Source organism: Jaculus jaculus, chromosome 8, assembly GCF_020740685.1.
Source record: "Jaculus jaculus isolate mJacJac1 chromosome 8, mJacJac1.mat.Y.cur, whole genome shotgun sequence".
In the NCBI taxonomy this organism is placed as follows: Eukaryota; Metazoa; Chordata; class Mammalia; order Rodentia; family Dipodidae; genus Jaculus; species Jaculus jaculus.
The window spans coordinates 60,696,117-60,723,114 of NC_059109.1; the positions used below are offsets into that span (position 1 = coordinate 60,696,117).

The following is a 26,998-nucleotide window of genomic DNA, read 5'->3' on the forward strand; positions in this document are numbered from 1 at the left end:
AATGGACACCCCCCCACCCCGCCCAAGAAGGGCATAGCTTTCATGTGAGAATATCTACCACCAAACACAAGTCCAGGGGGCTTATGGGGAGCAAGTCTTACTTTCCCTGCTCATTCTGAAGGAGTTTTGTACTCATTTAAAATGTAAATGGAGGTGAAGACAGTCTGTCCTTGGACACACATTCAGAAATGGGGAGGAACTACTGTCCACCAAACAGAGCAGTGTTTTGCTTAAAAGACACACTCATTTCTATGGCTTAATAAGTATCATTGAGGATTCTGGATAGTCACAGGGGGAAATTAAAAGGCACAACTGTAGGCTTACTCCAAAGCTCTAGCACCCTTTGATATGGGAAAGAGCAGACCTAACCTCTTAAATAAGGACCCCAACCACCATCTCTGAGACCTTACTAAAGCTCAACTGAGTATTATCTGTGGAGTTGTTCTGATATGTGGTGTCATTATATCTATACACACACTCCACCCAAAGCAAAGATCTTTGTTAAAAGCTCATTATTAAGTTAATTGCATCATTTGTCAGGGTGGTTCTCTCAATGCCTCAAGTGACATTTATCCATGGATATGCCTGTCTCTTATATTAAACAAACCACCCAAAAGCCTGGAATAGAAATAATATGCTATATAATCAGATATGGATAGATTAAACCTTGTTCCTCATGTGATATGCAGTGTCAAAGTAGATCATCAACAATGTTGGTGGGAGTGGGAGGAAAACTGAAAGTTTTGTTTTATTTAATTTATTTTAATTAATTAATTAATTTTTATTTAAGTTTTGTTATATTCTGAGAGAAAGACATTGGTTACTAGACAAAACACAGGAACAGTTTAGAGATAACTCTGGACTCACTTCACAGTGTTGATAGGCTTGGGATCAAAGTTACCATCTGCATCCACAGAGACTTGTTTCTCTAATGTGGCTGTAATTCTGGTATCTAAGTAATCTGGTGGTAAGGCTCCAGCAATAGCACTCAGACAAGGCAGGGCCATTCGGAAAAGATCTGGGTCATACTTCTGTGAGGGAAACAGAGACGTCCTTAGTGGGCAAACTAGAACCTTAACACAGAACCATTCACTTAGCAGCAGAAATGAAAATAAAATGATTGTCCAGGTTGACCAAAATAGGAATATATAACCTCTTCAATACTTTTGAATAAAAATTGAGGTGTTTTTGGGGGAAGAAATGATAATCTACAAGCCCTCAAATCACTATTCAATTTTTAGGTGAAGAACTTTAAAGGTTTAAATTGGTATCTTTCCGAATAGTAAATTTCAAGACCACTTACGACTTAACATCGTTCTCACTAGGCCAGAAAATTCTGCCAAGGTTGGTTATAGAAACTGATCCAATATTGGACTAAAAAGGGCATAGTCAACACTTCTAAGCTCCACTGTTGCAACTTTGTGTTACTTTTCTCATTATTGTGACAAAAATACCTGACAAGCAACTTAAGGAAGGAGGGAAGGAGTCAAGCTCATTCTGCTAATGAAGCCCTGGGACACAGTTTCATCAGGGCAGGGAAAGCCGGGCCGCAGGAGCATGGTGCAAGGGGAGGGCCACGTCGCATCCACGGCCAGGAAGTGAAGAGCAGGCAGGAAGTGAGGCCAGGATATGACACCTCACACTGGCTCTCAGGCACCCACTTCCTCCAGTGAGGATCCAGCTACCAAAGGTTCCACACCCTTCCAAATCAGTGCTACTGGCTGGGGACCAAGTGCTCAAACACATGAGTCTGTGGGACACATTTCACAATCAACCATGCCAGGGTTATATACCATTATGATCCATAGACTGCTCAATATTATATCCACTTTTTCCTGAACCTAGCCAGGAATGAATTTCTGTCAAACAATGGAGTTACAAACAGTTTCTTTTGTTCTTATCACTTTATGAGATAGGGTCTTGCTTTGTATCCCAGGCTAGCCTTGAACTCCTAGTGCTTCTGCCTCAGTCAGCCTCCTGCATGCTGGAACACCTCCATGCTCAGCACAAACAGATTTTGACCAAAGGAATTTGAGTACGAAACTTTAGATATAGAGGGGCAAGCTCCACTGACTTCTGTAAGAACACCAGACCAGGGCTGGAGAGATGTGTTAGCAGTTAAGCGCTTGTCTGTAAGCCTAAGGACCCCAGATCAAGGCTTGATTCCCCAGGATCCATATTAGCCAGATGCACAAGGGGGTGCACACATCTGGAGTTCGTTTGCAGTGGCTGTGGTCCCTGGCATGCTCATTTTCTCTCTCTCTCTGCCTCTTTCTCTGTCTGTGCTGTCAGATCTCAAATAAATATATAAAAGCAAACAAAAAATTTAAAAAGAAGAACTCCAGACCCATCCCTCTATAACTTAATACTGGTGACCTCACAAAGCTAATATACTGGGAAATAGAGTAAGGGCCAAGAGTCAAAGGTTCTTTTCAGTTAGACTGTTCTGTAGGGCTTGTAGGATCAAAGGTTCAGTGTTCCCACTTCCTCCCCAAATGGGTATCTGCAAAACATCCCTAGGATGAATGCCAGCTTCCTGGATTATCCTGGGTCAACAGGGTTTTTCCTCTTCTCTTGACCTAAACAGAGCTGGAGAGCAGTAGTCAGGCTCCATCAAGAGCACAAAAACTAAGAGATTACCTCCTCAAGCTGGAACCGGGAAACAGTTTTGTAATTTTCTGTAGTGGCTATTCTGCTGCGTTTTAGCTCTGTGAACCTGGCAAGTTATTCAGCTGCTCTGAGAATTAGGGTGGCTCCTATTCTGGAGAGTTGGAGTAAGGACTGACACAATATGCCTGTAAAGAACTTAGCACACAGTCCCTGGCACATGGCAAAGTGAACAGATGATTTTCATCATTATTCCTGTGTGCTGGGGTCCCCAGGGTCTACTCTGGTCACTCAGGAAAGTCATTACCTTGTGTGAGAGGGAGTCAAAGATCCCCCAGAAGAGCTTCTCTGTGAGGTGCAGCTCTTCCTCCACAGCCAGCCCGTAGCTCCCCCATCCTGAGGGCAGACAGTAGTACTTCCAGCACTGCTCATAGTGGTTCGTCAGAAGCTGGGAGGTTGGGAGCAGGAGTGCAGCAGTGGGGAGAGGTAGCGTGCATCCACAGGCACCAAGGACATGCAGGGAGAATAAAGTGGTACAGAGTGATCATGAGGTGAAACTAACATTTAAACAGCTGGATGGTCAGCAAAGTGGCCTGGAGGTGGTCTGTTTGATGCCTAATAAGCTCTAGGCTGAGTCACCTGATTAATGAATACTCCTGCCTCCTGATGTGTCCCACGAAGTCACTAGAAAATGGAGAGGAACTGTTTCTGCTTCAAATGAGAAAGCAGTCACTGTGTGTGCTGTTTAAAGCAGTCAGATATGGGAAGAATTTCTCTTGAGACTTTTGTTTATGATTCTAGAAGATTCTGGGGGTGTGTGTGCCGATATGGGGATGGGATAGTGGGCAGCAAACTGTGTGGGTCTGAAGACTTTCTCAGCATTGATGAGTGTGCCTTCCTGGCCTCTCTCTCGTCCTCTCAGAGCCCATTAATTTGACAGGTGACAACTGGTCAGGAGAGGGCAGCAATACAAGAGTGGCTTGTTCCCTTCTTGGCAGGTAGGATCTACATTTAAATAAACTAAATTAAATTTAAAAATCCCACTGAAGTAAGATGTAAATGTAAGTTTACAGAATAGGATCAATAATGCCACTTAGGAGCCAGCATCTTACAGCAGTGGCCTTCAGAGGAAACAATGCCAAGCTGGGCTGTGCAAACCATGGCTTTCAGCTAAAATACCTTTTGAGATTACAAGGGACTGTTAAACTGGGTATGGTGACGCACACCTTTAACCCCAGCACTTGGGAGGCAGAGGTAGGTTTATCACTGTGAGTTTGAGGCCAACTGTAAACTCCAAAGTGAATTCCAGGTCAGCTTGGACTACAAGAGACCCTACATCGAAAAATTAAAAACCAATAAGAAAGATGGACTGTTAAAGTTAGAGAAAACTTAGTCATTGGAAGACTTCAGAACCTCTGAGGATGTACAGTTTTCTTCCTGGTATGGAGACAGGGGATGAGACCATAGGCTTCTGAGCTCTGGGTACATTCCATTAAATCTGTGTTTAAACTGAGTCTTGAAAAGAAGAGTGTACTCTGTAAGGGTCTCCTGACCTGGAATTCACTATGTAGTCTCAGGGTGGCCTTGAACTTGGGAGGCAGAGATAGGAAGATTGCTGCCATGAGTTTGAGGCCACCCAGAGAGTACATAGTAAATTCCAGGCCAGCCTGAGCTAGAGTGAAACCCCTACCTTGAAAAACAAAACAAAACCAAACAAACAAAAAAGTCAGCAGTCAGTGGAAAGCAACTCAAGAGAATGACAGCACTTAGTGACTTCAACAAGCCTTCTCCCTTGAACACGGGTCTTCAGGAAGGGTTTGGCTTTGTGGCTTGCATGTTGCTAGCTGTCAGTTTAAGAGAAAAACACATTTGGCTCCTCAAATTGTGAGTACATTGTGCAATACAGGGTCCATTTCCAGTGCCATGGCTACATTTCTGTGGTAACAGTGATGCCTACCTTAAGAGGCATTTTGCAGTATTCATTGAGTTGTGGCACATCAAAAACCAGACGCCGCAGGAGTTGCTGTAACATGGAAGGCTTCAAGTGACTGTGGTAAGAAAAACACATAGAACAAAGTAAATGAATAAATAAATTAAGGAAGAAAGAGGAAGAGAGAAGTAAGGAAGAAAGAAGAAGGTGGGGGGAAAGAAAAGACAAAGAATGAAGGAAACATATCAGGGTTAAGCTTCAGACCAATTAGCTCCTTAACACAAAATCTTGGATAGAAGTGTATGATCATGTTTTCAGTTTATAAATTGAGTAAGGTTAAAATACAAAAAAAGGATGTGAGCTAATGAACTGAGAAACCTAAGATAAATTCCAGTTACCATGAGGCAAAATGTTCTGGGACCTGTGTATACTTAAAATATATTCAGTGAGGGCTGGAGAGATGGCTTAGCGGTTAAAGCTCTTGCTTGCAAAGCCAAAGGACTCAGGTTCAATTCCCCAGCACCCATGTAAGCCAGATGCACAAGGTGGCACATGTATCTGGAATTCATTTGCAGTGGCTAAAATCCTGGTGCACCCATTTTTTCTCTATCTGCCCCCTCTCTATCTCTCTCACATAATAAACAAAACTAACTAAAATATTTAAAATATATTCAGTGATCATGTGCAGAGAATATACCAGAAAGAAGATAGTTGTAGAGCCATCTCTAAGATCCTTTTTAATTCTGCAAGGGAGAAGCTGAACTTGACCAACTGCATGTGTGGAATCTGAGGCCACCTACTGGTGTGATTTGAAGGGCTCTTTAAAGCTCTCCTGGTTATACTCTGGTCTGGGAATTATTTCTTTGAGCCTTATGAGGCTTTGTTTTCAAAACAACTGCCTAAGATGCAAACCCGATAATTAAAGGATGACTTTTCAAATTATAAGTTTCATGACACTGAAACTTAATGCAAGTAAATACAGAGATGGAGAAAGGTAAGCAAAATTTATTTACTTTTATTTTTAGGCTGTCCAACCTTTAAAATAAATAAATAGATGTATTTATTTATTTTATTTATTTATTTGAGAGAGTGAGAGAGGGAAAGAGGAGGGGGAGAGAGAGACAGACAGACAGACAGACAGACAGACAGAGACAGAATGGGAGCATCAGGGCCACTACTAGTGAACTCCAGACACGTGCACCACCTTGTGCATCTGGCTTACTTGGGTCCTGGGGAGTTGAACCTGGGTCCTTTGGCTTTGCAGGCAAATACCTTAAACCACTAAAACATCTCTCCAATTTTTGGTTTTTCAAGGTAGGGCCTCACTCTAGCCCAGGCTGACCTGGAATTCACTCTGGAGTCTCAGGGTGGCCTCGAACTCATGGCGATCCTCCTACCTCTGCCTCCCAAGTGCTTGGATTAAAGGTGTGTGCCATCATGCCCGGCTATAAATATATATTTTAAAAACTGTTTATTTATTTATTTATGAGAGAGAGCGAGCAAGCACTAGTGCATGCCAGGGCCTCTAGCCACTGTAAACAAACTCCAGACACAGCACCACTTGTGCTTCTGGCTTTATATGGGTACTGGGGAATCAAACATGGGTCCTTTGGCTTTGCAACTAAGTGCCTTAATTGGTAAGCCCTCTCTTCAGTCTCTGCCCAACCTTCTTAACATCTAGAAATACTATGGATTCTTTCCAGAGAAAAGTGCATATGTGTGCATGTATGCACACACACACATAGCTATATAATTTTGGTTCATGAATGCTTGAATTCCTTCCATAGATGTGTTTAGATCTATCTATATAGTCAAGGGCAGTAACTTTAAATGGTAAGGTCATGTTTCCAGGTAAGAATTCCTTGAAGCATCTACAATAAGGAGGATTAATGTAGATAAAGAGAAACAAACTTTATCCAATTTATAGCCTTTCCAAAATCTGACTTCATGATAAAAGCCCTGGGATGAGAAAGGCTAATGGAAATGCACCTCAGATTAATAAGCACATCTCTGAATTCAGTAATTTTGATGCAAAAATGACTCAATGTTTCCCATTATTGTTCAGACAGCAAATATCACTGAAGACTGACTAACTGGAGTAAAGAAGTGTCCAGCTACGACCAGTCTGTCTGCGATAATTTGTAGCTCAGGTGGAAATAGGAGGACCAGGTTCAAAACTGTAGAAATAGAACCAAGAGCTATATTTTAGGTTCAATTTAGGAGAGAATATATACTACAAAATATATAGTAGAATATATATTTTAAAAAGGTATATTTGGCTTTGTAAAAAACTGCCAAACTGTTCTAAAGTGGCTACACCCCTTTGAATTCTCACTAGCGTAAATGAGAGTCTATTTGCTCCACACCTTCACCATTTGTGTTGCCAGCATAAAGGCTATTCTAATAAGATAGTAGGTATGTCATGATATCACATTGTTGAATATTCTTTTAGTTGATATTCTAAAATGAATGATTCTAGTGATTTTCTTCCCAGATAGCCCTAGCCTTCTAATGCATAGTGACTAGGAAATAAGTCATTAGCAAGAACCATATCTACATGGCTCCCAAAAGGGAAGCCAGTTGATCTTTTCTCCTAAATCAGTGCTCTCAATCTTGGCTATGTATTGAAATCAGCCAGGTTGTGTCAATGCTAGAATCCTGACTTCCACCAGGAAGAATTTTGAATTCTGGGCCTGAGATGCAGCCTGGACACTGGGATATTTACTTAGGAGTACAGCAGGTGACCAATAAGCAGCCAAGGAGGCATACTGTTGGCTTCAAACAGCAGACAATGGTCCTAGACTGTGGTGCTGAGACCTGCTATTGCCAAGTACCTCATTCTTTGTCCTGTCAGACTTGACATAGATTCCTAAGGTTGTTTGTTTTTGGTTGGCTTTGATACTCGTCTGCAAGAAATGACAATTCTTGTCCTTATTCCTCCTCATGACTGGAGAGACTTTTCTTGGGAGATGTGGATGCGGATTACTTTGATTCACAATTTGGACTCTGAGTAAATGTTCTTTCTTTTTAGAGGGTAGAATAAAATCTTTTACTAGCTTTATCTCTAGAACTAGCAAATTAGTTCATGATAGGTACATTTCAGGTCTGAAAGGTGGTCTCCTCTCCTGGTCTGTCACCTCAATGGGCAATATCCTGAGCTGTCCTCTCCTTCCCTGCAGGGAAAGATGAGCTCCAGGTAAGTTTGTGGCAAACACAGGTACCAAAAGCATCCCAACAGGAGATGACTGGGGGAAGGCTGGGTATGTGATGGGGCACTGGTATCTTCCCCCTACCACATTCTTCACTTTCACACTGTAGAACTGTGATACACAATCATGGACCACTGTGTCACACAATTATATTCTCCATGGATATAGCTACAAAAGTCAGAAACACAGGAGGGAGCACTTACTTGCAAATGGAAAGCAAACATTCCTCTATGGTGTCCCTCTGTGCTTTGGTGAGGGACCGTCCCTTGGAAAGCCTGTAGATCGTCTGCAGTGTAGAATCGATCAGAGATGTGTAGTGTTCTGTCCCGGAAAAGAGAGGGGCGCATCTCGTAAGGAGTGGGAGCACAGCTGAACATATATACCTGTTGAGTGCCAGCGCAGCCTCTGTGGTGCTGAGAGACACCTAGAAGAGGGAAGTGGGAAGCTAGTCAACTTCTCAGGAAAGAGCAGTTCATCTACCCTGAGTACTGAGCGCCTATGTAAATTAGGAGAAACTTATACTTGGCTACACTTCACAGAAATGGAATGAATGTCTTCCTACCTGCTCAGAAGACAGATCTACCTTTCTTTTGCATTTTTTTCTGAGGTAGGGTCTTGTGTTTTTAAATTCATTTATTTGTTTTATTTTAGAAAGAGAGAGAGAGGGAATTGTTATGCCAGAGCCTCAGTCACTGTTATTGAACTTCAGATGCTTGTGCCACTTAGTGGGCATATGTGACTTTATGCTTGTCTCACCTTTGTACATATGGCTTATGTGGAATCTAGAGAGTTGAACATGGGTCCTTAGGCTTCACAGGCAAGCAACTTATTGCTAAGTCATCTCTCTAGCCCAGGGTCTTGCATTTCAAATGAAGTAAAAAAGGTTAAAAACATCCAGAAAAAAAGCAAACAGAAAAGGGGCTGGGTCTTCAATGATCCTATGTTTCTTTCAAGAAAAGACTTTTTTAATTTTAAAATTAAAAAAATGTTTTAGAGAGAGGCAAAAGGTTGGGGGGGGGGAAGAGAAAAATTTGATGTCCCAGGGCCTCAGCCACCACAATCAAACTCTGGACACTTGCACCACCTAGTGGGCATGTGTGACCTTGTACTTGCCTCACCTTTATGCATCTGGCTAACAAGGGATCTGGAGAGTAGAACATGGGTCCTTAGGCTTCCTAGGTAAACACTTTAACCACTGAGCCATCTCTCCAGCCCAAGAAAAGAATTTTAAACATTTTTTAAAATGACATGTGGGGCTGCAGAGATGGCTCAGTGGTTAAGACACTTGTCTGCAAAGCCTAACGACCTGGGTTCGATTCCCCAGTACCCACGTAAAACCAGATGCACAATGTGGCACGTGCATCTGGAGTTCATTTGCAGTGGCCGGAAGCCCTGATGTGCCCATTCTCTCTTTATCTTTCTCTTCTCTCTCTCTACATAAATAAATAAATAAATAAATAAATATTTTTAAAGTGAGATGCTGGCAAGTTTAACCCAACATTCCTTATGCTTGAAACTCCAGTCTCCAGGCTACTAAATTATTATTACTGTTTTATTTCTTGTTTCTCATATCACTGGGACCTTATATACTGACCTCTTGTGACTTTATGATTAATAAGTGGTTATAAGCCATATATTTCCTCAGATTCACAAGCTTCACAAAGAGAAAGTAGAGTTCTGACCCCCATTAACTAGTTTATAAGTCCTGTGAGCAGTTTATAACCTGATAAATGACATGAGGCTTGACCTCACTAAAGGACATCTGACTCTGCATGGGAAATGGAAATCTAGGACCTTCACGAAAGTTCTGGCACAGTCTCACTACATTCTATTCATTAATTTAGATGTACAATCTGAATCCAAGGAAGATCCATCTAGTGACACTAAGTTTGCCACAGCATGATTATTTACCATCTCAGAGCTGGAGCACCTCAAAGAGACCTTGAGATCCACAAAGAGAAAATATTGTCATTATTTCCTATGATTATCACAGCTAATATATATAACACATTTTCTATAACTTATGACTTCAAAGATGCTGTTTTCTTCAAACTGTGCACATTTCTGGGCATTCCTACTTGTTATTTTGTGTGTCTTTTAGAAATATTGATAATTATGTTGGCAAGAAATAGCTTCTCTTTCACATTTATTATTTTCCTAGATGGAGTCGAGATGAGGAAGAGCTTTGGTTCCAGTGGCCTAAAAGTCTTCAAGTGAGAATGCAGAATGTCTGTGCATTGAGAAACTAAATATAAAACCTCTTTTGTTCTCCAGGAATGGTGGCTCATGCCTTAATTTAATTTATTTGTTTATTTGAGAGAAGATGGGGTAGAGGCAGAGAGAGAGAGAGAGAGAGGAGAGAATGGGCATGCCAAGGCCTCCAGCCACTGCAAGTGAACTCCAGATGCATGCGCCCCCTTGTGCATCTGGCTTTTGTGGGTCCTGGGGAATAGAACTGGGGTCCTTAGGCTTCACAGACAAATGCCTTAAGCACTAAGCCATTTCCCCACTCCTCAAACCTCTTTTTTTGTTGTTGTTACAGATGGTGCTTGGGCAATCATGTGACCAAATACCAAATGTTAGGATAGAATTTGCTGCTTATTTGAACTACAAAACAATTAAATCCTTTCATTAGGAGACTTGGAAAAGTCCCAAAAGTTAAATAAAAATTTAAGCCTAGGAATTTATAGAAAGGTTAAAGATAAAAGTAGCTGTAGATGCAGTTTTAAAAAAATCATATGTCCCTAACTCTTCTTGGCCCCTAACTTCCTGTCTTTATGCTACAGACAGATCTCATGCCTGGAATGGAGATTCCATCAAGTATGGACTGTGTGGCTTTTCTTTTCTAGGGAATTTATTCAAATGGAATCCAACCGAATAGAGGCTGTAGCTGCTGACTACTCACCATACAGCTCACACTTCTGCCTGTTGTACACTAGATGGAGCATTTGACAAGCTGTATAAATAACCTTATACTGGTAAGATAGTTTTAGAATTAAGTTGACCTACCTTGTCCCCTCTCTTCTCCCTAGGACCCAGGATATGATAATGGCATCGATGATCTTATGATCAGGAGCTTCCTGCTTTGATGCCAACTGATGTTGAAAGTTTTTCTTTTTTGCATGTGCATGCACGATGTGGTATGATGTCAGTGTGTTGCATGTATGTGATGTGTGCACATGTATTTGCTGATGTGGTGCCCTATGAACTTGCCTGCAGAGGCCAGAGGAGAATGGCTGATGTACCCCTTGATCACTCACCTTCCTGTTTTTCCTTTGGGAGAGTCTTTTATTGATTTGGATCTTTGTGTTCATGAGCTCCAGTGATCCTCTGGTCTCTGCTCCCTGACGTGGCTGAAGTTACACATGTGTGTGGTCGTGCTCAGCTGTTTATGTGGAGATTTGAAGTCAAGTAGCCTCAAGCCCCTCAGACCCCCATGCTGTGCAGGAAAGGCACTTAATTGCTGAGGCATTTCTCCTACCTGATAGTGGAATTAATTCCTAGGTGAGCATTTGCTCTTGACCTCTGGTATGCCTCTGGCTGCAGACTACCCATCCTGGTGGTCAGATTTGAAATTAATAAGTGCCAGTTAGAAGAGTATGTCTAGCCTGTAATGTTTCCAGCCAGCCTTTTCCATATATGTCAATGTTCTCATAGGGCTGTGATGTTGTCTTCCAGGGGACATTTGATATCAGTAATGGGTTTGGGTAGTAGCTGGGCAGTAGGTAGCTGGCATACTAGTGGTCTGTAGTGGGTAGAGACCAATAACGCTTTGAAACATTTGACGACAGAGCAGAGGCTGCCGTAAGCAATAGTGCTAAGACTGACAGCCTTTGTATTTAAGAGCACTAGAATGAAGGTTTGAGGCCAAGTTTTTGGCCCAATAAGTTATGTTACCTTTCTTTCCTTCTTTCTTTCTTTCTTTCTTTCTTTCTTTCTTTCTTTCTTTCTTTCTTTCTTTCTTTCTTTCTTTCTTTTTTTGAGTGCGACAGACACAGAGAGAAGGACAGATAGAGGGAGAGAGAGAATGGCGCGCCAGGGCTTCCAGCCTTTGCAAACGAACTCCAGATGCGTGCGCCCCCTTGTGCATCTGGCTAACGTGGGACCTGGGGAACCGAGCCTCGAACCGGGGTCCTTAGGCTTCACAGGCAAGCGCTTAACCGCTAAGCCATCTCTCCAGCCCAAGATATGTTACATTTCTTGATGTCCCTCTTATCTTATGTTTTAATGCAGGTTATTAAAATAGAGTTACCAAGCAGATAGAAATATTTGCTTCTCAGTTCAATATTACTAATTTTACAATGAGGGAAATTTTACCACCTTGTTTTTAGCAACTTACTGTATCTAGAGAGGCAGAAGCTCTTAAGTCAGGCAAAAACCCAACCTCCAGCAAGTGAAGCAGGAAGGTTTGATCCTTAATGCCATAAACACGGTCCAAGAACAGCACCATGGGTGCCTTGTGGTCTGGGCAGAAGTTGGCCGCCATATCTGGCTCGCTGATGGACCCATCTGGAAGACAGAACACATCATTTCCCTTTTACTATCAGAGCAGTTTCAAAAGCCAACACAAACCTTGTCTGCCTGCGGTGTGTTCTACCCACAACAGGCGCTTTTGGGAGCATTTGGAAAAGATGAGCAGTATCAAATGCCACATGTGGCACTGGGGGAACTCTTTTACAATCCTGGATATGATGCCTTTAGCACCATGGCAAAAGATAACTTAGGTGTCTGTTCCCTAGACGTTTTACCTGCCCAGGGCACACTGTCAAGGGAGAAGGTAAGCCATTGTGAAGGTCGTCATTTGTTTTTCCTATCAACCTCCGGAAGGTTAGAGTGGTCACAGGATGGCAAGGTCTGTCTGTGTGTTCCTGTGGGCACTGGGAAGTCAGTGGGTGCCTAGAGAAAACTCATCACTGGATAAGGGGCAGGGCATTTTCCCTGAACAGCCCGCACTGCTTGGGGTGGAGTCCTCCTGCTGAGCAGGCAGGCAGCAGTTGCTCCCCTACCTTTATTCAGGGACGGCAGTTTCAGGGGTATGCTGATAATCCCAACCAGGTCCTCTGTGGGGACCAGGGAGCGCAGGATGGAGCGGATCCGGATGGCTTCCCCTTTCCCTGTCTGGATGAGCTGTCACATAACAAAGAGAATAGATCCATGAAACTCTCATACTTACTCCACTCCACCTCCTAGTTTCTGGCAGAAAAATTACTCTAGAGACAGAGATCCCATTTTGGGCTCCCCTACCTGCTATATGCAGTTCTGGCCATAGGGAAAGACATTTTCTCTTGATTTCCCACAAGAGGTATAACTGAAGGAACAACTCTGACAGAAACACATGATTTCCTACTGAAGTTGACAACTTTAGCAATATTAATTAGATCTTAGTAGGGGACATGGGAAGGTGCTGATAATGTTTCCATAATTCCAGAGTTTAGAATTCTAGCAAATATAGGAATGATGGAATTTAAATTTCCTATGGATTTGAAGAATGGTGGGGCTGAGCAAGAAGAATACAGAGGATGTCCCAGAAAATGTGTCCCAGTAGGGTTCTCCCAGGGATAGATAGCCTGATTCACTCGGACACCAGTGGACCAAACAGCATGTACATAGGTGTACACACCCATCCTCCTTTATCCTCCTGGGGCTTCTGAAGGGGGCAGTGGGTCCTCTGCTGGGAAGTGAATTGTCAAGAGCTCAGGATTGGGCCCACCCAGGTGGGACAATGCATGCTGGAACAAGATGCCCAGGGAAAGGAGGATCTTATCCACCCATCCTGGCTGCCATCTCTGTTTCCTGGGGCACAAGGCAGGCTGCCCATTCTGATGCATCTCATGTCCTCTCCTGCTGACAGCATAGGAGCCTGAGAGGGGGGTCTGAGAAGGTGAGAGACAGGGAGCAGAAGCTATTGGGGCCTGGAGGCAGGCAATAAGAAAGGAATTCCTTCCTTAGGCAAACTTTGATGGCTTAGCTATCCCATTCTGCCCTACAGAGAACAAGTAGCTATGTAGCTTGCTTCCAGGAGTGATGCACAGTGGTCAGAGGAGCTGGGATATGAGTGTGCACTTCAGGGGAGTCTCTGGCACTCTTCCTCCCAGGCCTCAGAACAAACACCCTGCTACCTCCAAGTTTCCACTATGTGCTTGAAGGAACTGAATTGGAAAGACAGGCAGCTGAGGGCATGCAATCTGAAAAAGCCCAATCTGCCTCCTTTACCAAGACTTCAGCTTTCATTTCATAAGGAAAGGAGAGCAATTATTTCCTCACTGCTGAGGTGAGGTTTTATGGAAAGTAAAACCAAGTCTTAAAAAGGAAGGAATGAACAGTATTAAGTTCAAAACTGTAAGTCTGAGGAAATGTCACATAAAATAGAATCAACTTTGTGTGTATGTCTGTCTACAAAACTCTTCCTCTGAGAAGCAACTGTGGGGGAGACCTGCCTTTCTGATGCACAACGCTATGGTCAGCAAGAAAAGAGGATTTCCTCATGGAGCATTCATATGACGCTCATGCAGCCACTCACACTGGCCATGACCAAGAATCAGCTTGGTCACATCTTGACTAAATTGAGGCTCATGAAACCTAATTTTGGGAGGCCTTTGAAGCAATATGTGTAGAGGTTATACCCAACTAGTACCACAGAAAAACTGTACGCATAAAGATTGGCATGGGCCTCCTTCCAGGAAAGCTTCCCAGTCAGGCATTAGAGGAGGGTGCGACTTTGATGAGGAGAGAAGCTCGTGAGCAAATGGCAGATACAGAAGCAGCCGCCACATGCAGAGCTGCTGGAGCACCATCACTTACATGCATTTCAGGAGCACAGCGGCCCAGCAGATCTATAAGAGCTGAATAAAATGACATAATTGCATTGCCCATATGCACGATCTCTTCTTCCTCTTCATCATCCTCTGTGCTGCAGATAGAATCAACATAAGAAAAGTGTGCTAGAGACTGCTGTGTTTTAGACATGTATAGATTAATGGAGGGAACTACATCTTCATGAGCAATCTTTCCCTTGCAACTTCTCTCTTCCAAAGTTGATGAAATGGTTTTATTCATGAAGCTCAGAAGACCTGCTAGAAGCTCATGAACTTTGAGGTCTGAGTTTAAACACTAACTATCATTCATTCATCTTCCTCCTTGAATATACACAGAAAGCAAGTTAGACAAGCTATCAGAGGAGCTATGTCAACATCCTGGCTGGGTGGCTAACAATATATAAACTGTGGCTCCCATTTTTTTCACATTATGCAAGAAAGTAGGGACAACATATGTTTTTGGTTCTTTCAAGTCTACCAAGTCACCTATCAGAACTGATGTCAAATTTAAAAAGCCAACTGCCTGGAAAGTTTTCTTTGCTGGGTTATACTCATTTTGTGGACCCTGGCACATAATCTAATCTAGAAAGGGAATTGACTATCAGACATGAGTAAAGGCAATCATACAATATACCAACTAAATCCTTAACTTTATTGTGTGTGTGTGTGTGTAGGTGCAAATGTGTGTACATATATGTGGAGCCCAGTGGTCAAATTGGGTATTTTTCTCAAATTGCTCTCTAACTTTCTCTCTCTCTCTGTCTCTCTCTCTCTCTTTTTGAGACAAGATATCTCACTGGACCCAGAGCTCACAGATACAGCTAGACTGGCTAGACAGCAAGCCCCAGGGACCCTCCTGTTCCTGCTTTTTCAGTGCTAGGATTACAAGTGCACACTGATGAGTCCAGTTTTGTTTTTATTACAGGTGAGGGGGCTCAAGCTCAGGTATGTGCAGCAAGCACATTACTGACTGCGCCTTCTGTCCATCCTTTTAAAACCTTAACCTTTAAATGTCAAAATGATCAGTGTGGTAAATTTTCACAGTCTGTAAGGAATCACGTCAAAACACTTTTCTAAGTAGTCATACTTTCAGAAGAGGAAGTGACCATTTTCTTTTCAACAAATTTTAAAATTTTTATTCATTTATTTGAGAGGGGAAAGAGAGAGAGAGGGGTGGGGGGAGGGAGAGAGAGAATGGCAGATAGAGAGAGAGAATGGGCCACCAGGGCCTCTAGCCATTGTGAACAAACTCCAGACACATGCACCACCTTGTGTATCTGGCTTATGTGAGTACTAGGAATCAAACCTGGGTCCTTAGGCTTTGTACCTTAACTAACCACTAAGCAATCTCTTTAGCCTGACTCTTTGCTTTCAAAGTGAGTTATTGGGTGAGGCAGAGTGGTTCAAGATACAAAGAAAATGTGTTAGAATCAAGCAATGACTGGCCTTGGTCAAGTCTTGTTCTTTCTTTCTTTCTTTCTTTCTTTCTTTCTTTCTTTCTTTCTTTCTTTCTTTCGCTTTTTTTTGAGGTGGGTCTTGCTCTAGCCTAGGCTGACTAGGAATTTACTATGTAGTCTCCAGATGGCCTAGAACTCACAGTGATCCTCCTGCCTCTGCCTCCCAAGTGCTGTGATTAAAGGCATGCACACCATGCCTAGCTTGGTAAGGTCTTTTGACTTCTCACAGTATCCCCTTGTAGGCAGGAGCACTGGAGGCCTAAGGGTCTGCCACAGTGACAGTTTGCCAGCTGGACTGAGTGGAGTAGCAAAGGAAAGAAGTTGATACTGATTTCTAGGCTCTCTGGACAATTCAAAACAGTAATGGTTCTGAAAAAATGATTTGAAGTGTTTTAACAACCATAAAGTTTCTGTGCTTTTCTACCAGGGGAAGTTATTGATACTACTCTAATTATCCATAAACTGACAAGATTTGGCAGCCCACCAAATGTACCCACATGAGAAGGCACCTACATGCACTTACACTTCTGTTTTGTATCCCTGAGAGGGAAGGTCGAGCGCAGGGTTCTCTGAGATCTTAATGGCACCCTGCATGGCTGCCAGCAAGCCATTTCCTCCCTCACCCCGCAGAGCAGGGCCAAAGCACTCGGGCCGTCGGATGAGCAGCTTGACCACCACGCTAGCGTTTTCTTCTACACTTTCACCTGAGGAAGAGAGAATCGTAAGGTCCCACTGGAAAGGAAACCCTGGAAGTTAATCACAGCTGTCATGTCGGAGGAACAGTATCTCTCTTACCTTGTCTCCCAGTCTGAAGATTACAAGGAAAGAAAGGTGCTCTGATAAGTGAGGACAGCCTCTGTGTATGTGAGAACTAAGATCTGTTTATTATCTGATCAACCAGTATGAAGTAGAATTTACTCTTCAGCTCAGGAATTTGCACCACTGAGATTACTTCAGTGGCTGGGTACTCAGATCTACTAAGACAGATTCTTTCACAAGTGATTTGGTGAACAAAAGAGCCTTCCATCTTCACTAACTCCCTGAAGAGGGAACAATTTGCTTCTTCCTCTGAGGTAAGATGATAACTCAAGCTAGCATGCCTCCATTAACCTCTAAGGAAGCGATGGTCTGTTACTCACAGAGGCTAACACATTCTAGAATGAACAGATTTTATTGGTGAACTTCTGGACATTTCTGAATTATTTAATCTATGTGAAGAATCTGCTGGATAAAGTTTCATTATTGTTTTATGAACAGTAAGGGAAGGTAAATGCTGGGGTACCATGTTCTGTTTGCATGAATCATAGACAACTATGACAGGGTTTCATTTCCTGAGCACATGCTTAAGCAGGACCTGGAACATGTAAGGAGGGAAGGTCATTGCTTCTCAGGCCCAATATATGTATTCAAAGAAAGCTTTACAGCTTGTTTGAATAATCTATAAATCATGTCTTCTGTCCCAGCTGAAATCCTAATTTATGTCTGCAGAGTTCATCCCTGAGCCAAGATGCAAAGGCAAGACTTTTTTGATTAGCTAAAGTCTAAAGAAAAACTTTTCTTTGTGTGCTGAGTAGATAGCTTAATTGGTAAAGTGCTTGCCTCACAAACAAGGGGACTTGAATTTGATCCCCAGCACTTATATGAATGTCTGATGGACATAAAAGCATATATCTTCAATCGCAGGGCTAGGGAGGCAGGGATAAGCAGAATCTTTGAGCTTGCTGGCCAGCCAGATTAACTTCATTGGTGATCTCCAAACCAATAAGAGATGGGATAGTGTACTTGAAGATAACATTTGAGGTTGTTGTCTGGCTTGTACACACATGCATACACATGCACCTACTCACACACATGCACCCACACATATAAACCCATGTACACATACGAGAAAAGAAAAGCTTTTCTTCAAAATCAGAAAAATGTTTCTTAGAGGACTAACTATATGACAGTATATTTTGACTTGGTCTCATAGTGCTGGGATTACAGGTATCCACTAACATGCCCAGCTCCTGGAGGGCAAGCAACTTTACCCAGCTTTTAAACTTTCAAGTACTGAACCTATTGGCTATGCTATTATTTACTCTTTGGAAAAATATCTCAAATCTTAGTAGTCTAAAAAATGAATATTTAACTCAGTTTCCACAGGTCAGGGGTTTGGAAGTGACTAAGCTAGGTGGTCCTGGCTTGAGGTTGTAATCTCAGGTTGTCTGGGGTGCAGTGTTTTGAAGGCTCCTTTGAGGGATCAGTTTCTAAGGTTACTTTATGGCTGTTGGCATGATGCCTTGGTTGCTTGTTGGAGTGTAGGTTCCAGCCTTAACTCCTTACCATGTTGACCTCTTCGTAGGGCTTTCTGAGCGTTCTTATAAGATGGCAGCTGGCTTCCCACAGAGCATGTGATTTGAGAACAGAATAAGGTAGAAGTAGTTCATTTCTCACACAAACTCGTGGCCAAACACACCTGATGTCTCTAAGACAGTTAACCTTAAACCTGTACTTCTGCCCTAGAGCTTGGCTTGCTGATATCTTTTACTTCAACTTTCTGCATTGTAGGTCAACATTAAGATAGGAGGAATGTACCACTTTATGTTTTAGAATTATTTAATTTGAGGCACAATTTTCCATTAAACCAAATGCCTTATCAGTATTCATTCACTAACTTTTTTTTTTTTTTTTGGTTTTTCAAGGTAGGGCTCTCACTCTAGCTCAGGCTGACCTGGAATTCACTATGTAGTCTCAGGATGGCCTTGAACTCAAGGCTATCCTCCTACCTCTGCCTCCCGAGTTCTGGGATTAAAGGCATGCACCACCATGCCCGGCTTCATTCGCTATTCTATAGCTCAATACTTGACTAAAAATTTAAAAGTGTTGTAAAGTTTCTTGTCCCCCAGGAACTGGGCATGTCAGTGGATACCTGTAATTTCAGCACTATGAAGCTGAGCCAAGAGGATCACAAGATCAAGGTCAGCCTGGGATGCATAGTGGGACTTTTCATTTATTTATTGTTGGTTTTAATGAGGTAGTGTTTTGCTCTAGCCCAGGCTGACCTGGAATTCACTATGTAGTCTCAGGGTGGCCTCGAACGTAAGGCGATCCTCCTACCTCTGCTGCCTGAGTGCTGGGATTAAAGGCATGTGCCACCATGCTTAGCTTGGGACATTTAAGACTTTTTGTTTTCAGTGTAGGGTCTCACACTAGCCCAGGCTGACCTAGAATTCACTATGTAGTTTGGGCTGGCCTTGAACTCACAGTGAACCTCCTACCTCTGCCTCCTGAGTGCTGCAATTAAAGGCATGTGCCACTCTGTCAGGCTTATCATGGGACTTTAAATCCAAATGAATTAAAAGCCTACTGGAAGGCCACAGACTTTAAAAGGAAGCTACCACTAATCTTTGGCTAAATAGATATGCTGAATGCCTCAAATTTCCTTCTAAATGTATATGTTTATGATCACTGATTCATGCTGTTCTCCCCTTTTAGTTAGAGAAGCTTCTCTCTATAGATGGTGACTAGGAACACTAGTGAAACCCAAGGTTAATCAAGGTGATAAGGAGAAGAGAGAGCCACTGCTTAGAACTGCTTTACCACCCCTGGCAGGGCTCAGGAAACACTGCAGAGGAGGTGGCAGAAAGAATATGAGTGCCGCTCTTGCTACTAGCCAGTGAAGCTTCTCTATGGAGATGGTGATAGACACTGAGAGGACTCAAAATTTAACAAAGCTGAAATTAAGGGTTGTTCAAAGTTCCACACTGAAAGAGACATCTCTGTCATACCTTCCAAGGCTCAAGGAATGCTGTGGAAGAGGAAGAAGAAAGAATGTAAGAGCCATAGAATAGGAAGGAGTATTTTGGGGCACTGTCATCAGGGCATGAACTGAATGGTATGTTAAGGAGCTCATAGTGGCTGTTGTTACTCCCAAAATACCTGTACAATTCTGAGTCCATCATAGAAGGACTAATTGGAAGGAGAAGGGTGCCCAATGGAATTAGGATGGGGAGGATAAAAGAAGATAATATAAAAGAAACCCAAATGAACTAACAAAGTTGGTATGGTATTGTGATCTGAATGTAAAATGTTACCCATGGCCTCATATGTTTGTGATTAAGCCTCATATGCAATCCCAGCTGGTAGAGCCTTTGAGAAATGGAACCTTGCTGGAGGAAGTGTGCCACTGGGGGCAGACCTTGAGGCTTATTAGTCTAGCCCTACTGGGTGTTCACTGGCCAGCTCATTGTTGCCTGTTACCTCCAAGCCACTATGGCAAGATATAATACTCAGCCTATGCTCTGCCTGCTTTCCCTGCCACACTGGAACTTCCTCTCCAGACAATAAGCTGAAAGAAACCCTTTTTTTCTCATAAGTGGTTTCTAGTCAGGTGTTTTGTCCTAGCAATGAGAACTTCAAAGGTAACTGCTTCAGCTGAGACGATGGCTCAGTGGATAAAGTACTTGCCATAGGTGTGTGAGTACCTGACTTCAGATTCCACAGAATCCATGTAAAGCCACTGAAGTAGCACAAACATTTATAATCCCACATGCCTATGATGAGATGGGAGAGGGAGACAGGAAAATCACTGGAAACTTGTGGGCCAGCTAGCCTGGTGAACCCAAGTAATGAACAATGAGAGACTGCCTCAAACAAAGTAGAAGATGAGAACAGTCGCCAAGGTCATCCTTTGACCTCTACATGTGCAGTGTGCATGTGTGCCCCTGCACCCACACACATGTGTGCCTAAACAAACAAAAACCTTTTCTTCAAATGTCATCCAATGCACATCTAAGAGAATAACACAGCATTTGTACCTAATATACCTAATATATTCCCTGATATAGTTTACCCAAGGAAAGACACTTTAACTAAACGTACAAGGAGAAAATAAACACATTCTAAAACAAACATAGTTTAGACATAGATGCAATTCACAGCTCACTACTTTCAAATATTTCTAGCCTATAGTACTGTAGCAGTTTTAGATTCTCATTGCTGGGACAAAACATCTAACCAGAATCAGCTTATGGGAGGACAGTGTTTCTTTTAGGCTTACAGATTTGATAGAAAGCTTGATCATAATGGAGAAAAGCAAATGACTCACAACGTTATACATCCACAGCAGAGAGAATAGTGAGTGTGTTAGCTCTGAACACACAGCAGGGCTGGACGGCTGGACTCCTCGCCCCCAGGTTCATCGCCTGTGACTTCCTCCTCCTGGAGGAGTCTGTCTCTCAGGTCCTCCACCAGCTGGGGACTAAGTAGGAAGCTTAATCACAAACACCTGAGGCTATGGGACATTTGCATTCAAATCACAAGTACCTCAGGAAGTTTGTACATTTGGTCTTTGTCAAAAATGGATGAAGCTGGTTATGGTGGTGCATGCCTTTAATCCCAGCACTCAGGAGGGGATGGCAGAGGTAGGAGGGTTGCTGTGGGTTTGAGGCCAACCTGAGCTATAGTGAGACCCTACTTAAAAAAAAAAAAAAAAAGGATGAAACCCTAACAATGATAATCAAGCTTGTTCTAGCTCTGTTCTCTGATTCTTTCAGTTCCAGCTGCATTCAGCTTGGCTCTTCCCACAGCAGTTAGCACCACAGAGCTTGATGGGATACAGAACCGCCCACAGCAGAAGTGCAGAAATTAGACAAACAGTTATATATTGAGACTGCTATTGAAATTCATTTACCCAATTATCCTTGTTTTACTTGAGTCTCATGTCTTCAAGACTCAGCTAATTAGGTTGACTCCCACGACTGACCCAGGAAGCTGTTCCTTGGTTATTTGAAATTGAACATATGTGGGGGACGTGGAGCATACCACACAAGAGAAAGAAACCAGTGCACAGCCATGACTGCTAATTAGAGAGGGGACCAAGGAAAAGAATTTTCTCAGGCTTCATAAGGTAGTAGGGACAGAAGTGTGAGGACATTCTTGGCCTAATTACCCATAGCTCAGCTAACTTGACTGCCAACTGAACCTCCTCTAGAGAAGCTGACTACTGACTTTGAGGGCCTTTTTCAAGCAAGAGTGTTTTGAGGTAAGCTAGTTTTGCCCAAGGGCTTACAAAATGATGTTTTTGCTTGAGTGGCCAAATGAGTAAGTAGCTTAATCACATGAACATCCAGAGTGCCTTTCTTTAAAGGTTCTCAGTGCTGTGTTCTTGTCTACCTTATTTCCAACAGTTCTGAGCACTTGGATGGAAGAGGAAACTAGTCTCTTCATTTTACATTGGCAAACAGACATATACAGGAAGAATTAATAGACGTGCACATGATTTCATCTTCAGCCCTTCACTTTTTTCACTTTGTGTTTGAACTGCACTTTCTGTTTTAAGGTTCCATTAACTGGAATGTGTCATTAAACCCTCCACCTAAGTAATCCCAAGGACTCCTTTAGGGGCATTTTAAAGCATGAGAGCCCCAGCAGCCTAGTCTTCTTAAATCCTTGTATATTCTTTGCGTCTGCTTTTCTCCCTAGCCTGTCCATTCTATAAGAACAGGGCCATATCTGAATTGTCTAACCCTATGTGCTCAGGGTCTTGCTAGCATCTGAAATGTCCCAGGTACTCAAAAGTATCATTTCTTCAGATTTTAGTTAATCACCAGGAAAGGAAGAGATTCCTCAGTCCAGCACTAGTGTAGTAAGAGATAATACCAAAGGCTCAGCATAAATGAGTCTAGAAATATCCTTGTTTCCTTAGCAGAGAATCACAAGCGGGGTGATGGCTAGGACTTAAAACCTACTTCTTGGTTAATGTCCCTCCTCCCTCTTTGTTCCCAGCCCATAAATTATTTGTCAGGTATTCGGGTCACAGCTATACAGGATAACAGCATACATCACAACCATTTTTATTCCTTTTCTGAGTTTGGTGTGCTGGCATTGGCTTCCTGACCTGAGGAATCTTTTTTGTATTATGTGTTGTTGCAGTCAGGTTTGTATTGCTGGTAGAAATCACCCAACCTGGAGCAGTTTATGGAAAAAAGAGGTTTATTTTAGCTTACAGGCTCAAGGGGGAAGCTCCATGATGGCAGGAAAAATGATGGCATGAGCAGAGGGTGGACATCACCCCTGACCAACAAAAGGTAAACAATAACAACAGGAGATTATGCCAAAAACTGGCATGGGGAAATTGGCTTTAACACCCATAAGCCTACCCCCAACAGTACACTGCCTCCAGAATGTGTTATTTCCCAAATCTCCATCAGCTGGGAATGTAGAATTCAGAACATTTAAGTTTATGGAAGACACCTGAATCAAACCACCACATTCTGCCCCTGGCCCTCATAAACTGATATCCATCCATAATGTAAAATACAATGCATTCAGTTCAACTTTAAAAGTCCCCATAGTTTTTATCAATCCCAATGATGTCCAAACCTCCCCATAGTCCCAGATCTTTTAACTGAGCCATAATACAAAAAAAAAAAAAAAATCCACAAAAAACCCCATAATGGCACACTGCAAAAGATGGCATTGGACATAACAAAGAAATATTCAGCCAATACAAGATTTAAAACAACCAGGGCCAACATCAAACTCTGTAGCTTCAAATCTAACAACTCTAGTCAGTGACAAATCTCCAAGTCCAATAATTCTAACCAGCAACAAGTCTCTGGCATTCCAATTCTGCCCCTCCAGCTAGGCTACTCACAGTCCGAAAAACTTCATCTAGGGCCAGCAGCTCTCCTTGGTAGCCATCATGTGGTCCCAACATCTCCACTGGGTCTCCCTGCAATCCACGATTCATCCTCATGGCTCCATGGGGTCTCCATGCAGGCATCTAGCAAACCTGCTTCACATTGCCCATGGCCATTTCCAAAACACAAGACTGTGTTGTAAACTCAATGACCCACTCTTTCCTGGATTGCTTATTCTCTACAATACCAGGTAGGGTGCCAATTTATTATTTCAGGGGGGTGGAATAAAGCAGACTTTGATGAACAGGACACTCCTTGAGAACTCAGGCCCCTTCAAAAGAGTCTGCATTCTTCCTATTGCCCCAGTACAGGTCAGCTAACCCAATCTGAAAGGTTATAATCTCTCAATTGCAGCTGAATAGGCAGAAGTTCTATGCAGTTCAACCCTGCACAACTTCTCAGGACATGGGCATAATAGCAAGCTTCTCACACAAACTTCCTCTAGCCCAGTCCAAGCAAAGCTCTTTCTCACCCTCTTAAGCCAAACCTCACAGTCCATAGTTCTCACCATATTCAGGTCTTTCAACTCTGACCAGAATAGTCCTAACCAGCATGTGACATAACAACCTTCACGTCTATGGTCCATGTGGTTACATTTAGAATCACCATAGAAACATATATTTTATTCTTTTTAAAATATTTATTTACTTATTTGCAAGAAGAGAGATATAGGAGACAGACAGAGAGATAGAATGGGAGTGCCAGGGCCTCCAGCTGCTGCAAACGAACTCCAGATATGTGCGCCCCCTTGTGCATCTGGCTAACGTGGGTCCTGGAGAATCGAGCCTCGAACCGGGGTCCTTAGGCTTCTCAGGCAAGCGCTTAACCACTAAGCCATCTCTCCAGCCCAGTATTTTTATTCTTAAGATGCTTTTATAAATTTGTAAATTAGTAAGAAAAAGGTATAATATTTCACTTTTAAAATGGTATACATAAAAATGTGATGTTCAGTGAATGCAAAGATGTTGTCACTTTCATATACTACATGGAAAGAGCAAATTGCCAAAATATATCAATATTTTCTACATTACATTGTGTTTCTATAACTCCACTGTCAAATGTTACTTCCCAAGGATATAACCATGGATGTGACCAAGGATTATCAAGACCCTTTTATGAATATCATTTATAAACATTAAAAATTATAGGACCAGGCTAGAGAGATGACTTAGCAATTAAGGTGTTTGCCTATGAAGCCAAAGGACCCAGGTTTGATTCCCCAGGACCCACATAAGCCAGATGCACAAGGGGAACATGCATCTGGAGTTTGTTTGCTGTGGCTGGAGGCCCTGGCATGCCCATTATCTCTCTCTATCTCCTAGCTCTCTCTTTCACTGCTTGCAAATAAATAAATGATTTTTTTTAAAAATGACAGGGCCTAGCCATAAGGGATTAGTAAAGTAAGTCATGGCTCATCTGTACAATGGAATGGTATGAATCCATTAAGTGAGGACTAGGGGAAATAGCTCAGTGGTTCAACGTTTGCCTAGCATGCCCAATGCCCTGGGCCCAATCAAGCTCTACAAAAACAAAACAAGCAAACAAAAAAACCAAAACAAAGTTAAAATGAATTTGTTAAATGTTTTAATAATGTAATATTAATTAAAGTTTAATAGTAAATAAAATTTGAGTGAGTACTTCTCACAGTAACATCAAAATGCTAAGTCAAAGCCAGGCCTGGTGCTTTAGGCCTGTCATGTCAGCCATTGAACAGTCGAGGTAAGGAGGACTGAAAGTGCAAGGCTTGCCTAGTCCAGAGTGAGCTCAAGATCAGCCAGAGGGACTAAGTAATACCTCATCTCAAAATAAAAATATAAAAATATAGGAATACATCTCAGTGGTAGAGCACTTTGGCTAGCACCACAAGTCCCTATTTTCAATACCTCATACCCAAGAGTGAAAGACCGTCACTCAGACAACCCCCTCCCCTGCTCCTAAAAGATGCTCTCTTGCAGGTCGCCCTCCGTGCCCCGCGGAGGTGCTGCGCCACTCCGCATCCTTCCCTGTGGTTGCTGAGCCTCCTTGAGGCCTCACCTCTCTGCTTATCAATCTGTGAGGTAAATACATTTTTAGACATTTTATTTATATTTATTTATTATTTGAGAGAAAGAGTAGGTATGCCAGGCTCTCCAGCCACTGCAAATGAACTCCAGCTGCATGTGCCACTTTATATGCCCAGCCTATGTGGGTACTAAGGATCAAACCTGGGTCCTTTGGCTTTGCAGACAAGCACATTAACCACTCAGCCATCTCTCAAGCCCAGGAGATAAATACATTTTTTATACCATCTTAACATTCTTAAGGAACAACTTTCCCCCCAACACCTAACATGTCCTTTGTTCCTCAAACCAGCTCTCTTAAAACATGTCTTTCCAATTACTACCCCTTCTTTCTTGTATGTGATAAACAGTCATATTTCTTAATTAATGAAAGATCTAAAAGCATAAATGCAATTCTAATAAAGGAAATCAAACTACTTAGTTCAACTTTGGCTGGATTCCAGTGGGTTTTCATTTTCTTCTCCACACTATCCTATTTCCTGTATATTTCAAGTGTGTATCATGCACATTTTTACAATAAGGAGGGAACAAACAAAAACATACTTTCTTTTTCATTTTAATTGGTTCCATCATATGAAGTCTAGATAAGAAGTTGTGTAGGCTTGACCCTTTTTGGTATTAGGGATAAAGCAATTTCAGCTGTACAATTTCTGTGTATTTCAGTTTCAACAAACAGCCATTCAACAGGTAGTTCTCTTTCCTGGAACTAAGGATCAACCCACTAACCCCAAATGCCAGTATGCCTCAAAATCAAACAGTGATATTGACTAACACTTCTGAACAGTCTACTGATCAGCCTTCCTGATTCTATTTTATTATTATTATTGTGTTTGTTTTTCAAAGTAGGGTCCCACTCTAGCCCAGGCTGACCTGGAATTCACTATGGAGTCTCAGGGTGGCCTCAAACTCACAGAGATCCTCCTACCTATGCCTCCCGAGTGCTGGGATTACAGACATGTGCCACCATGCCCGGTTAGTCTTTCTGATTTTAATAGGAATCTGCCCAGAAGGCTTGTAATACAGTTTCAGAGAGCCAGTCACACTCTTCACTAGTTGCTGGCCTGATGCATAGCATGTTTAGCTGCAAATAGCCTTGCTGACTGTCCCTGCAACATTTTCTTGGCTCACCAATAGATCTTAGCACCTTAACTGCTAAGTCATCTTTCCACTTCTCTTGCTCTTTTTCAAACAACACTATTTTCCTTAAAAAAATCAGCTGGAAATGGACAGCTTTC

General features: G+C 42.5%; 1 protein-coding gene across 10 annotated transcripts in view; it reads right to left on the reverse strand.

Moving 5' to 3' along the window:
- The window catches only part of Ryr3 (ryanodine receptor 3), a 598,743-nt gene that overhangs the window by 154,004 nt on the left and 417,741 nt on the right, over window positions 1-26,998 (reverse strand). For all 10 annotated transcript variants that reach the window (XM_045155998.1, XM_045155993.1, XM_045155990.1 and 7 more), the window contains 8 exons: window positions 16,542-16,722; window positions 14,548-14,656; window positions 12,753-12,873; window positions 12,086-12,255; window positions 7,950-8,170; window positions 4,565-4,655; window positions 2,915-3,055; window positions 868-1,031 (listed from right to left, as the gene is read on the reverse strand). In XM_045155998.1, coding sequence (XP_045011933.1) covers window positions 868-1,031; window positions 2,915-3,055; window positions 4,565-4,655; window positions 7,950-8,170; window positions 12,086-12,255; window positions 12,753-12,873; window positions 14,548-14,656; window positions 16,542-16,722 — 1,198 coding nt within the window. The remainder of the gene's footprint in view (window positions 1-867; window positions 1,032-2,914; window positions 3,056-4,564; window positions 4,656-7,949; window positions 8,171-12,085; window positions 12,256-12,752; window positions 12,874-14,547; window positions 14,657-16,541; window positions 16,723-26,998) is intronic.